Here is a 13,876-nt window from a genome sequence, read left to right as displayed (position 1 = left end):
AGGAACAACGGCACGGCTCTTGGGATCGCCCTCACGCCCTCCCACAGGGCCTCCGCGCGCAGAGCATCTGCACTTACATTACAAAGCTCCAAGTAGCCCGGGCGAGTTTGATATTACTTTTTATATTGATTGCTCTGAGCGTCCTAAGCAGTTCAGGGCAATCTTAGCGAGAACACTAGTGTACATCTAGCGGAGTTTCGGGACAATGTCGATAATGATGCGAGTCTGATAATTCTGGCTTAGTAGAAATGATTTTGCTAATGCTGGGCTTCAATTTAGCAATTTCAAACTGTGCTCTAGCGTGTCTGATTATAAAGTAAGTTGGTGAATACAGTTGACTTTCATTATACCGACCGTCAAAGGACGGGGCAAATAAGTTTCGTTTATCAGGCTTGTTATTTACCAAGAGACTGACATCAAAGATATACAAGATGTTCTTTTGAACGGGGCAGAACTTTTATGGTCAGCAGCAGGTAATAGGTGTAGTATATCTTATTACAAATCTTCTTTATACAAATATTTTGCTTGAGCGCAGCCGCTAACTGGAACTACCAGCACAAAGCATAGTTACAAAAAGAACAAAAAAAGTAACTCAGTAAAGCACAAGCAGTTTGGTGAAACAACCACCCTTGAAGGCATTGATAACTTTGATCTTTAGCGTGATCTCGTTGTGCGGAAGCGCAATGCAAACTCGCAGTTCACTAACATTTCCAGCACACACACACAAAAAACAGCCATCCCCAACTACGGCACAGCCACGCTAACCATGGCAGCAACAAACACCAGCTAAAGCTGCCTCTGTCCATTTAGCTAGGAATGACAACTCGGTTTCATTTCCGGCAATGCTTTTACTTTCGTATACCTATAATGGTAAAGAATGCGGTTTCGTTTAACCAACTTTTTTTTCTATTGCCCTAATGCAAGACCAACCAACCATACAGCTGCTGTTTCGTTTAAGCGGCGATTACGTTTAAGCGATTTCTGTTTAGCGACATAGCGCTGCATATTAATTTGTGATCTGTTGGACACAGCCACTGCATTAGCGAGCAATTTCAGCCTATTCAGCACATAAACTCGAGAATGTGAAAAGGAGCTGGCACAAAAGAACTTGAAACAGTTTGTTTGAACTACAAACAAAAAAATACAGTTACATAGCAGCCTTTTGATTTCACTTGTTTTGAGATGCATGGATAGTGACGCTTCTGGCATTAAACGCCTTCCAAAATGCACGCAAAGTTTGAAGTCTGTTAAAAGCGAATGAAATGGCAGAAATTTTTGCAAAAATAAATTGATACGCGATGAAAGCGTGGCAGTTTGGGCGAGTTGGTATGCCATGACTTTTTTGGGCTTGTAGCGCAGCTCAGAACGAGCAAAAAAGGAAGGTAGAAGGGGTAATGAAAAGGAACGGAGGACAGGTTGAGCGCTAACTTCGATCGGATGGTTTATTTCGTGACTCAGAAGGCTACTTATACACTCAGCGAGCCATGTGACATGAAGAGACAATGACACAAAACCAAGCAACAAAAGCAAAAGTAACCATGTGAAAAAAACATATTCAGACAGCCTGTGGCGGCAGTACGAGATTCGCCAATTCATTGCTTGATAACGATAATGAAGGTTAGCTTACACTTGCATGGCCAAGACCTACGATTGCTTTTGCTTCAATGATTTCTCTTGTAAGCCGATTATCACTACGACATAGAATGACGCATTCTTCTAAAACAGGTTGGCAACCACATGTTTTGCAGTGCTGCGCAAGAAACCCCAACTGTAATACAATTATTAGCATTGTAACAATGTTCGCGCAGCTTATCATTCAGACATCGGGCAGTTTGACGGGCCTAACGTTTTCCACACTTGAGTGGAAAACGATAAACAACACAATGTGCGCAATTAACGACCTTCTTTTTATGATTCTTATCACAGCTAGGAGGAGCCTCCTTATTCAGATTAGTGAGCTTGCAAATCCCCATGAGCTTGTTAGGGGCAGAAAACACCGCATGAATAATTGCTCGCTTAGCGATTTTCTTAATATTATCTGAGACGGTGTTGTGTTGTCTCTTCATGCCACGTGGTTCGCTGGGTGTACAAGAAGCTTTCTGAGTGACGAAATAATCCATAATTTGGAAGTTAGCACTTACCCTGTTCTCCGTTCAGTTTCATTACCTCTTCCACCTTCTTTGCATTCAAGCGCTGTCATTAAATAAAAGAAGGCGAAGTTTCGCCCCAAAGGCAGGGTATCGATTGCAATTGCAAATTAGTGGACAGCTATGCGTAGCAAGGATAGTAGTTTCATCGACCGTATGTACTTCTAAACGTGGGCACACTGACTAAATTAACCAGCATTGTGTCACGCGTGCACAAGCAAACATGAACGCACTTCACTCGATGAACGCGGAAACTCGCTGTCAAAACGCTGCAGTGAGGAAACGCGGCAGCAGCAGCTCGCATCAGCGTTAACTAAGTGGCGAAAACACAGTGCAGCTGGACTCCGTACCCATCGGAGATGGCTTTGAAAATGCAGCAGCCCGGCTGGGCGTGGGCGGCAGGCCTCGGCGCCTGGAGTAGCGAAATTTTGAAGAAATCCTTAGCCACCTTTTTTTTTTTCTGAACCCTTCAAAATGTCTTGTAGCCACTTCGGTTCCACCCAGGAACATATTACCGAAACAATTATTTTTTTCAGAAAAGAGTTGAGTAGGGAACGCAGATACTACAAACTCAGTACTTACTTTTCTCATTCCACCTCAACGTTCTTCATTCAGAGAAAGCCGGACGGAGCTGGTGGCGGCGCCCAGCCCACGGCATTACGTCACCTGGCTTCAGCACCGTGTTTCTTTCCATGCAAATTGCACAGTTCGCAACGCATGATGCCAGTCGCATGTTTTCTGCCAGTGGCAAGCCCACCTCAAGGCTACAGTGAGTGTAGATAACTCTCCTTATCATTGCGCGGGCTCCCTGCCACTGGCCTCGGGAAATAGAGGTCTCCTTTGATGCTTTTCACAAAACGACGGCGACTGCTGCTGAGTGAGAATGACAACGTTGCGGTGACGGTAGAATCGTTGCGTCAACAAACAATTCTGTCGACATTTAACGTGTCGGCAAGACAGCGGTGCTTCATGGCACCAGCTTCTCCCTGGCGCATGCCTTTAGCGGATGCGCGAGTAACATGAATTTGCCCTGCCATCTATCGGTCAATGGAAGCTTTCTATGAGTGCCTTGCATATGACGACATATGCCAGTCACAAGCAGGTTCTAGACGGAACGGGTGAAGGCCTCTGTTTGAAAAGAGGGTGTCTGACAAATAAATCCGAGAGAATACATCTCACGATGATTGTCAGCGTGTATGCTATTAGCATTGTAGCAATGCAACAATAAACCGTACTACAGCCGCCGAAATGCGTCGTGTATCAGGCTTGGATGCAGCTGGGCTACTCCCTCGCTCTTCCCTGCCGGAGTCCGGACACGTTGCACCATCTCGTCCCGCCGCAGCTAAGTCATCGTGTGGAAAGTGTGAGAAAATAGATTCGAAGGAGGCTGTCCGAATATACTCGCATGTCACGCGGGTTCGACTGCACCCAACAGGAAATAAAGATGAATTACTTTTTTTTTTCATTGAAGACCGGCACATGCCCCAGGGGCTCATACCGAGTGACTCAAGCATGCGCCAGATATTTTCTGGAAGAGCTACGCATATCCAGTTACCCTTAGCTAGAGACTCAAATCGGCGTAGAAGACGTTCATTGAAGAGCAGCACGTGCATTGTGTCACATACTCAATGACACATGCTCAGGGACCAGAATTGGCATCCAAGAGAGGTTTGTTCAAAAAACGGCGCATATCCAGTGATCCAGTGATGAAGAGCTAAACTCAACATCGTGCCGCATACTCACTGACCCAAGTAGGCGTGAATGAACTTTCTTGCACTGAGAAAAACAAGTAATTCAAAGATGTGAAGAACACACAAACATCCGTGCCTAAAGAAAGTCACAGTTTCGCCATGAAATGGGAAGAATTGAATGTGATAGCAAATTGTTAGACAGCTTTACCAAGTAAGGTTAGCAGTTTGATCGGCTTTATAAACAGCTGTAAACATTCCCTTACTAAGTATCATGGCTTCAGGGGCACACAGGCAGGCATGAACACATCTATGTCGATGACTACGCACACTTGTCAGAACGCTGACGTCATGGAGCGGCAGCAGCGGTGAGCGAATTGCCCTTCGTCTTAACTAGCGCTTGAACGCGAACTACGTGGCTTACTCGTATCGTGAAATGGCATAAAAAGAACTAGCCACTTACGCCGATCGTGGCAAAGGCGGTCAGCTATTGGCGGCGGTCAACGTTAGCCTCGAAACCGCGAAAAACCTGTTCCTTCCAGTTTTCGTGGCCCACCTCGTCGCGGTGGCTTTGGGTGGGTGCTCTCCCACGGGAGCATCTGCGTGGCCCCAGCTCCGAAAAAAGACTGACTGACTAACGCGCCAGAAAAACAAGATAGAAAAACAAACAAAGTAGTTCAGTGTGCATGACCCTTTTTTTTGACGCCACCTTTAACTCTTTAATGATGGCAAATATAAATACACGAATGTAAATGTTTATTTTTTTATTTTTTATCTAAATGCGCTGAACGCGTCGAGAATAAGCATGACCAACAAAAGGAAAAAAATATTTTATGCAGCTTTTTTCGGCAATAGGGGGGAAACGCGAGGATGAAAACTGGAAGTGGGTTTCACCCCAAGTCACTTATGGCTTCGTTTGAAATTTGCGCAGATAGCTCTAATTATATGTAAACCACAGGTGTACACTTCACTTGCTGACGTCACACGTGTCACACCGCTGCGGCCGGAGGTCTTGCAGCCGTCCATCTGGCCTACGCGTGCCTTCAAAAGAAAAGCGAGTCGCGTGCCATACTTTTTTCTCCTCGCCCTGTGTTCTAAACCAACAAATGACGCTTCCTGCCTGTCACGCAATATTGCCGTGAAATCACTTAGCCCGAAAGTTCGTACTCAAAAACGAAACTCAACAAGGAAAAATGTTTTCTGGCATGCTGCCTGTAGTCAGCATCCGTCATTTAAGGATTAAGGTCTTCACTTTCTTTCTCCATCGGAAAACCTCCGCTATAAGGCGCTCGACGCCAGTTGCCTAACCTCGCACTTTCTTTTTTAATTTAATACATGAGTTGCCATACGGTATATTATGCATACAGACAAATTATTTCTGATTTATCCTAGTCAGAAAGAAAAAGAGATACTAAGTCTGCTCATTAATATTCTGAAAGTTGACGTCACAATTTCCGATATAACCTGGGTGCACAGAACAGGTAGAATTGGCGGTAGCATTCAGCTTGCTATTGAAGAATCTGTTAATTGGTTTTCTTTGACCTTTGATACAAATTTAGGGCTAATTTGGTTTTCGCTAACTATTCGTTTAAAACATAATACTAGGTATGCGTGCCACCGATCCGCATGAAGTGGCTGATCCTTTTGCGTTGACTTATGTAATTATTTAAATCAGATAACCATGCGCTTGTCTGGAATTGAACTTATACTCTTAGGCTATTTTAATTTTCCTAACATTGTTTGGTCACATGCCATCCGCTTTTCTAATCTGTCGTCGGCCGAGAAAATCGGTTCATTTCCATTTGCTTTGACTTCGGCTTGTTGCGGTTCGTCAGACTTCCAATACGTGTAGCATAAAATACATCATCACTTGTGGGCCTCATTCTAACGTCATCGTCGGATAAATTTTTTGCGCTGACGCAATGACCGGACTCAAATCATGATATCTTGATCTTGAAAATTACGATATTTTTCATTTATGCTTACAACAGCACATTAAGAAACACGCCGACAGATCAAAATGTTTCGACGTTATATAAAAGCTATACCACAAAGCCATCAACGCAGAACTCTGCTTATATTTATTTTCAGTTTCAGTTTCAGTTTAATGTTCACTCAAGATGCATACTTGGTTGTTATTCGCATACAGATGAGGGTCCCAAGGTCAAGTGACTGCTGCGGAACCCTCTAGACACTTGCCTACTACATCAGCAACGCGCCTTAGAAGCTGACTTGTCCGTTTTCAAAAATAAAGCCGGTGAGCTAATCACCAAACACGCCGCCCTTCGAACTGCCTACGATAACAGTAAAGCACCACGGTATAGTACACGTTTGAATCTATTATCGAACAAGAAAGAATGTTTACTCCGTACAGCGAAGCTTTCTGCAAAACTGATCACAATGGCTAGCATATAAATACGCTGCAAACTCATATCTTCGGGCCCTAAGGTTAATCAAATTTTAATTTCTTAATTGTGCAGGTGCAAATTTATCAAATACAAATACAAAGTGCTTCTGTGGAAACATCCGCGCAAATACCCATAAAACTGGAATATCAATGCTGTCAAGTTCTGGGGACCCAGTACCTGCCCTATTGTATTCTACTACATGTGCGTAGCAATACCTTCGTTTGGTGATTCTCATCACCTAAGATCCCTGATTCGATGCCTGAGATAAATTCTACTATCTACCACTTAAGGCCTCCAATCGTTTTCGACTCAACCGGTATGTCACAGCCATAATACAAGTAACAAAGCTTAAAGCATCATGTGGGGTGGATGAAAGCCACACTAAGTTCTTACAAAATACTGTGGAATACAGTTCAGTTATGCCAGAATGTATTTACTCGCAATCTTACAACTCTGACACTTAAACGTACGATTAGAAAGCTGGCAAAGTAATCCCCTTTCACAGAACTGGGCCAACCATGATTCACAAAACTACAGGCCTATTTCCCTTACATCATACCATGCAAAGTTATGGAACATGTAATGTACACGCATGTAGTTATTTTTTTTATGGTAACAACTTCTTCACAGTTATGCCGCATGGTTTCCGTAAAAATTTATCCTGTGACACTTATCTCACCCTCCTCCTTATTGTCTACATGCCAGTTTAGATTTGCTTATTGTTTTTTAACAGGCTCTTTACTTATTGGCTTTTCCAAAGCATTTGACAAAGTGAACCATGTATTGCTTCTGCATAAATTAGGCGTTCTAAAATAGACCCTGCCATAACTGATATTTGCGTTCTGTCTGTGTTCAACCGCCACCATACATTCCATCTCGCAATAACCACCGCCAAAAGGTAACACTGGAACACCATCGGCTTTTCATATTCATTTCTGCGCCAAACCAGCAAAGATTGGAATACCTTACCCGCATCACTTTATAAGCATAAGTGGTACCGATAACCTTAAAACCACATTTGAAAATTTCATTTTATAATTAAGGTTGCGGGTGACAGATTGTTGTGTACGATAACTGTTCCTATGCCATATCTTTAAGTTATACCTTGTATTTTATGTGGTATGTTTTTATATGATACACCTTGTATTTTTTTATGCTTGCCATGTTTTTGGTTACCATTGTTACCATTCTGTTCGTCATGTTTGCTATGTTTTCCTATGCATTGCATGAGCTACTGCTCAAATGCTTGCGGGACAATTATTTTTTCCTTCTTATTAAGGAATTACACGTGTTTGCCTTTGGCCTTTTCTTTCAAGGTTTTTTACTTATTTGCATATTGTATTTATCATAAAGTGTGTGTTAGTTTTATCTGTATCTACTTTTTCCCCTCTCCTCTGCAATGTTCAAATGTACCCGCAGGGTATAATAAATAAATTACAAAGTTTGAGACGAGAAGCCTTGGTGGTAGTGAGTTTTGAACTTACGACCCCACGCCCAGAAGCCGTGTGTCTTATCCACTGGGCGAAACTAGCACCATCTAGATAGCAGGCATGTGTGCTCTGCTTTATGTCATCATGCTACTTGAACCAAATTTTGTATCGCCCAGCCCGGCGTGATGAAAGCGGTGACGTTAACGTCACCACGGCTTACTCTGGAACATTCCCATTAGATTCTACAGCAATCGGGAAAGATAGCATGATGTAATGTGTCGATGTGCAGCGACCTTGTGCTATGTAGGAGGCGCTGGACAAGCGCCTCAATGCGAGCGCTTACCCTCGAAAAGTATATAATTCACAACTCGAAGGACCGCCCAGCGGTGTTCAATTGGACATTAATGCTTTTGCATTCACAACTCATAAGACGTCCTCGTATATTTTTTTATGTGCTTTTTCACATAATACCCCCCTACAAAGGCTACAGTGTGAATGACTACAAAAGAGACTCTACAAGGAATGAAACACTAACAAGCGTAAACAATAATTTGTTATTAAAAATGGCCAGATGCTGGAATCCGGCATAATAGCATCAAGTGCAGAGAAAAGTGGCAAAGAGGAGGCCAGCACATATCACGGCGCAACGAATTCTCAAGGTGAATTGTTCTACGATAAAAACTCCATTGAAATGTATTAATGCATGGGCACAAAGATTTCAGTTTGAACTAGTTGTGGAACAGTGACAGCTTTAATGGAAATGAACGTTGTCAGAAAGGCTAATGCAGGCTGTGCTAGCATTGCTTCTATAAATTTAATAATGAAATCGTCTACTTGCAGATCTCCACATCTGGAATCAGGTCAGGGTTATGAGCATGTCACAAATCATAAAGGCCCATAGTGCCACATTCCACAAGTTGAATGGGAGGCGCTGGGGTGCCTTCTTCGCCTTGTTCCTTTTCTCTTTGCCACATTCACTGCCAATCATTTTAATTGGCACTGTTATTACGTCTAAAACGCAGCATATTTATGTTAATGTATGTTACTCTGCTGGAGTAAATAAAGTGTACTCAATATAGGACCATGATACTTTAGATCTTCATGCACGCTATACATACTGCCTTCCGAAGAAACTTTCTCAAATTGTCCTTGAAGTTCGAAGTGGCAGGTTTAATGAAATTGCTGTAAAAGTTGACACAACTTTCTTTTTTGATTGAACCTAAAGCCGTAGAATGTGGTACGAGTTCAAGGATAAGAGCAAACAAACGAACAAAAATATATATTATCTGGTAGGCGGGAGCTTGCCACAACCTTCCCCCTTCACCCCCCCCCAAAAAAAACAAAGAGACGCTACAATACCTTGCAAAGTTGCAAACAGTCGCTAATGCACAACCATAATATGATTTCACAATGTAGTCTGTGTACTCCAGATACTAGAAGTGTGTTACATATAAATAGAAACTGGGCGATATGCTATCTATGCCAATGCGACTTGCGTGAAAGCTTTAGGCTCACTGCAGAGATTATATGCACGGAGTAAAGTTAACTGAAACTCATTATTTACATTTATTTGTTTGCTGTTGGGGCGTATATTCAAATTGAAAAGTTTAAAACAATCGCATTTCGTACAAGGCTCACCTTTCAAAATATGCATCCCCCCCTTTGGTAACTTAGTCTGTCTAATTTCGCGCTTTGTAGCATGAACGTCGGCGCAAGGACGTGTAGTAGAGTGACACAACTCATTCAGCATTGCCTGCTCCTCTGAAAATAGTGTAAAGCTGACGGCAATGCTGTCGCTTCAAAGAGCCCATCACCAGGTCCAGCCATCTTGAGCTGGCAAGTGCCATGCATACAATGCGCGCTAACGATCGTGTCTGCTGAGTACTACGTCGCTACGCGCCGTAGAAAGACCTGAAATTTTAAACCGAACACCGTTTGCCCTTTTCCTAGAGCTGGCCGCACTCCAAACAGGAGGATTGATGTAAATGCGCAAGTGAGCCAACGTACATGTCTGTGCTGTCACGTCACCCCTAGTGACGCGTGACACTTCGAGAATTATTCGAGAGATCATCTGTTATTTGTGTAATCTGTTGATTCAATCGATTAGTTAAAGTTTAGAGCAGTAATAAAACACACAAACCGAATGTCTGCGTTTTCTTGTATTACTTCGCATTGCAGCAATAAAGCTATACTTCCGTTTTGTCAGCTTGTTCCCACGTCGTGAAGTCGCGCCCGCGCGAATCAAAACTGTGCCATTTTCTCCCGTGTTCCGGCGTGCGATCATGCTCTGTGAACCGCCCGTGTGTGCCTCACTATTCGTGTAGCACGGACTTATACCGCTACTCAGGTGTCCTCACGCACAGCGCGCAGAATCATGCGGCGCGTGAAACGAGACAAATGCCACAGCTCACGTGCGACGCCGTCAGCGGAAGTGCCACGCAGCAAAAAAGGCGGGTGAAAAAAAAAGAAGGTGAGGCCCGTGACGTATGTGTCATGCGATTGTGGAACTCCGTTATAGGAGAACGCAGGGAAGTAATTTTGCTTGCGGAGGCTGCAGGGGGCAAGTGGAGAGAGGGTTTATATTGGCGGTGACGCTTGCCTCCTGAAATCATGGGTTCGCGATACTGAAATATTTCTATCTCGGCGATTAATGAACCAATTGAAAAATTCTTGCTGCAGAATGTTCCCTAGAGGACACGTAACTTCCAGCATTACCTATATTTTCTATGTGGCCTGGTGAGAGGCCCTACCGGGAATAGCGGCCAAGGGAAGACTGACGGCGACCGATGCTCACAAGGTCAAACGTGACCGGGCCGTCAGTAAGCTGGAATGTCCCGCGATTAGTGTCGTGCTCACCTGCTCTCACCGCGATCACCACGTAGCTGGAAAATCTGTCGGCGAGGCACTTCACGAAACAAACAAAAAAATTACGGGCTATACGTGCCAGCACCACGATCTGATTATGAGGCACACCGTAGTAGGGGGCCCCCCAAAATTTGGACCACCTGGGGTTTTTCTCTTACACCTAAATACACGGCTGCTTTCGCCTCCATCGAATTGCTGGCGCCGTGGCCAGGATTCAATCCCGCGACCTCGTGCTTAGTAGCCCAAAACCTTAGCCGCTAAGCCACTGCTGAGGGGTCCAGGACATTTTCTACCAACGCGACCACTTTTGGCAGCCGCTTGGTCTCACGATTTTGGCGAGTCACAGGTGTGAATGGCGCCTGGCGTAATGATAGAAATCAGACCAAGCAACGACCAGCTTAACTGGTTCTGGCCGAGGTGCGCTTTGCGGTGATATTCCACTTCAGCATGCGTAATCAGCTTCCACGAATGGGAGGAAGAAGACGACGAAGGGAGCGAGCGGACGCATCTCACCTGGGTTTCGTGTTTTTTCTTTGGACGACCGGATTTTTGAGTCGCACCTTAATGAAAGTGCATCGACCGGATGCATGAAGTTGTGTGGACCACCGGGAAGCCAAATTCCGAGGTAGGGGACCGCTTTTTTCGAATTTAGAGGACTTTTGTGTGCCGAGAGGAGCGTCCGCCGCTGGGCCTAACGTAGACTTCGGCCTTGGCCTGGGGAGCGGTAGGCCCAGCCCGAGCCTCGGTGAAGCCGCCAGCGGAACATCGAACCATCGGTGATTACGCAAGTGAGCATTGACCTAAGATGATTACCGCTATGCGTGTAGAGGTGGACGGCATCGAAATTTCGCCGGACCAGTGCACAAGATCGCAAGGCTGGAAAACTGCCGGTGAGAGAGTCAGGCACAAAGGCATGGGCAAGATAGGCCTAAATCCCGTACCTCAAACGAGCCAAGATGGCGCCAAGGCCACGGCTGATGTCAACAACCTCGGCTGTGGCGCCAGTGGCAGCGATACACGTCACTCAAGGGCGAAACGCATAAACAAAGGCAAATTGTTGAAAGGCGCGCGCATGCCAAACTTGCCACGCGGCGACATAAAAATCGTGTTACGACCGCGAGGCGGGCTCCACGTGAGTGACGTGACTCGTGTTGAACTAAGTCGTGCAATTGCGGCGGCGGCACAGATCCCCGCCAATGAAGCAAGTGAAGACGTCGTGTGCCCCAACCTACAGCAAAATGTCGTAGTGGTGAGCACCTCCAAGAGAGAGCACGCCGACCGATACGCTGCAGTAGGAAGGATCGACATCCGCGGCACGGCGCACGAAATAAGTACCTACGAAACGGCCCCCCACGGCACGGTGAAGGGCGTCATAAGGGGCATCCCGCTCGAGGATACGGCCCAGGAGATTCAGGACAATGTTGTGCACAAGCATAACCCAACGGCCCTACAGGCAAACCGAATCGGTAAGACCCGATCAGTGGTCATTGCTTTCGAAGGGCACAAAGTACCCAATTACGTGAGATACGGTAATCTTCTCACGGAGTGCACATTACACAGAAAACAAATCGACGTGTGCTATGCGTGCGGAAGAGTGGGCCACAGAATGGACGTGTGCCCGGATCCTTCGAACACGATCTGCCGAGGGTGCGGAATTTCCAACCCCGCCGAAGACCACAGATGTGTCCCGAAGTGTGGCCTATGCGGAGGCAAACACCTGACCGCGGACAAGGCCTGCAAAGCCCGCTTCAAGACGCCCTACATCGTCCGCCGGCGACGCTGGGAACGGCGCCGAGCAGAGGAAGAAGACGCCGGGAGAAGAAACCGAGACAAGAGAGGTCCTGCAGGCGGACCCCACCGTAACGCCTCCAAACAACGGGGCCGGTCACACACGCCAGACCGCAGCAGCAACAATAGTGGCGGCAGAAACAGCCGCCGGAGTCGCTCCCGCTCGAAGACACCATCCGGTGGCAGCAACGGCGGCGGCAACCGCCGCTCGCGCTCCCGGACCAGTTCGAGATCCAGGGCCAGTTCAAGGTCCCGGAGCGCGTCAACCGGACGCCGAGGGATCGCCGAGAAAAAGGTGGGCTGGACCAACAGGTCTCCCGTCGCTCGAACCAGCGACACCGAGTTCCCACCGCTCAGCCCCTCTCAACCCCTTAACTCGCAAGCGAATCCGCAAAAGGACAGTAGCGAAGTGTTAGAACTTAAGAGGATCATAGAGCGCCAAAACGCTCAGATTCAGGAGCAGAACGCCCAAATACGGGCGCTTATGAATAGGATCGAAGCGTTGGCGAATAACGGCAGTTCGGAAAATGCTAGCCCCGAAAACAACATCACGGCGGCAAACAACGCCCCAGGCTTGCGCAGGTTGCCGCGGAGGGACCCCCCTGCTGGGGTTACGCAACGTACATCCAGTAATCAAGAGGCGATGGACGCCGAAATGAGCCCCGCGAGCGGAGAGGAAGCGACAACCGCCGAGACCACGACCACGGCAACGGCACAGATCCCGCGAGAAGGAGAACTGACGGCCATTTTGGCCGCAATTTCCCAAATTAATGAAAGGCTAAGCAAAATGGACGCCCGACTCGAGGCTGTCGAGAGTCAGCCTCATATGCGATCGGTGAAGCACAAGCGCCTAGCGCCAAAAGTAGCCTCAACAGCGGTGACGAACCGCTTCGCGTCCCTGAAAAAGGAGCGGTCCGAAAAAATCAAAGGCGCGATCGCGAAAAGGCGCAATCGACTCGACACGTCCGGAAAGGATGATGCAGAATCAAAGTAGGAAGCACAAGAAGAAAACCGGGGGGGATACCACCGTAATTTACCAATGGAACTGCCGCGGGATTCGCAACAAAGAAGCGGAACTATTATTGCACATTGACGGGCAAGAAAACAAGCCCGATGTAATTGCTTTGCAAGAAACAAACGGGAAACCAAGACTACCGGGGTACGTCACTTACACGGACCCCACGGAGAGAGGAACGGCGGTGCTCGTCCGCAGCAACGTGGCGGCAACTCAACATGTCACGGCGCAGGGTGGGTGCGAGCACACGCTGGTCGAAATTCATGCGAGAGAAATTGGCAGCGCGGGTAATTTATTTGTAATGAGCGCGTACTGCCGGCCGTCACAACGGCAGTACGAATTTGACCACATCGTGAGCCAGGCGAAAGGGTTGGCGGGGACCAGACCGCTCCTGATCCTCGGCGACTTTAACGCCCCTCACACAACGTGGGGCTATAAGTTTCAGTCCAAGAGAGGAAAAGCATTGGCCAAAGTAACGAGGATCACGAGTTGGCCTTCCTGAACGAGCCGGACGTAACCACCAGAAGAGGCAACA

General features: G+C 46.7%; 1 protein-coding gene across 1 annotated transcript; it reads left to right on the top strand.

Moving 5' to 3' along the window:
• The first annotated feature begins 12,144 nt into the window (after positions 1-12,144).
• On the top strand, positions 12,145-13,320 carry LOC139057766 (serine/arginine repetitive matrix protein 2-like). The gene has a single exon (XM_070536518.1). It carries the CDS (start codon positions 12,145-12,147, stop codon positions 13,318-13,320), a length of 1,176 nt encoding a protein of 391 aa, XP_070392619.1.
• The last annotated feature ends 556 nt before the right edge of the window (positions 13,321-13,876 follow it).

Source organism: Dermacentor albipictus, chromosome 3 (assembly GCF_038994185.2).
Source record: "Dermacentor albipictus isolate Rhodes 1998 colony chromosome 3, USDA_Dalb.pri_finalv2, whole genome shotgun sequence".
In the NCBI taxonomy this organism is placed as follows: Eukaryota; Metazoa; Arthropoda; class Arachnida; order Ixodida; family Ixodidae; genus Dermacentor; species Dermacentor albipictus.
This window is presented reverse-complemented; position numbering and strand designations above follow the sequence as displayed.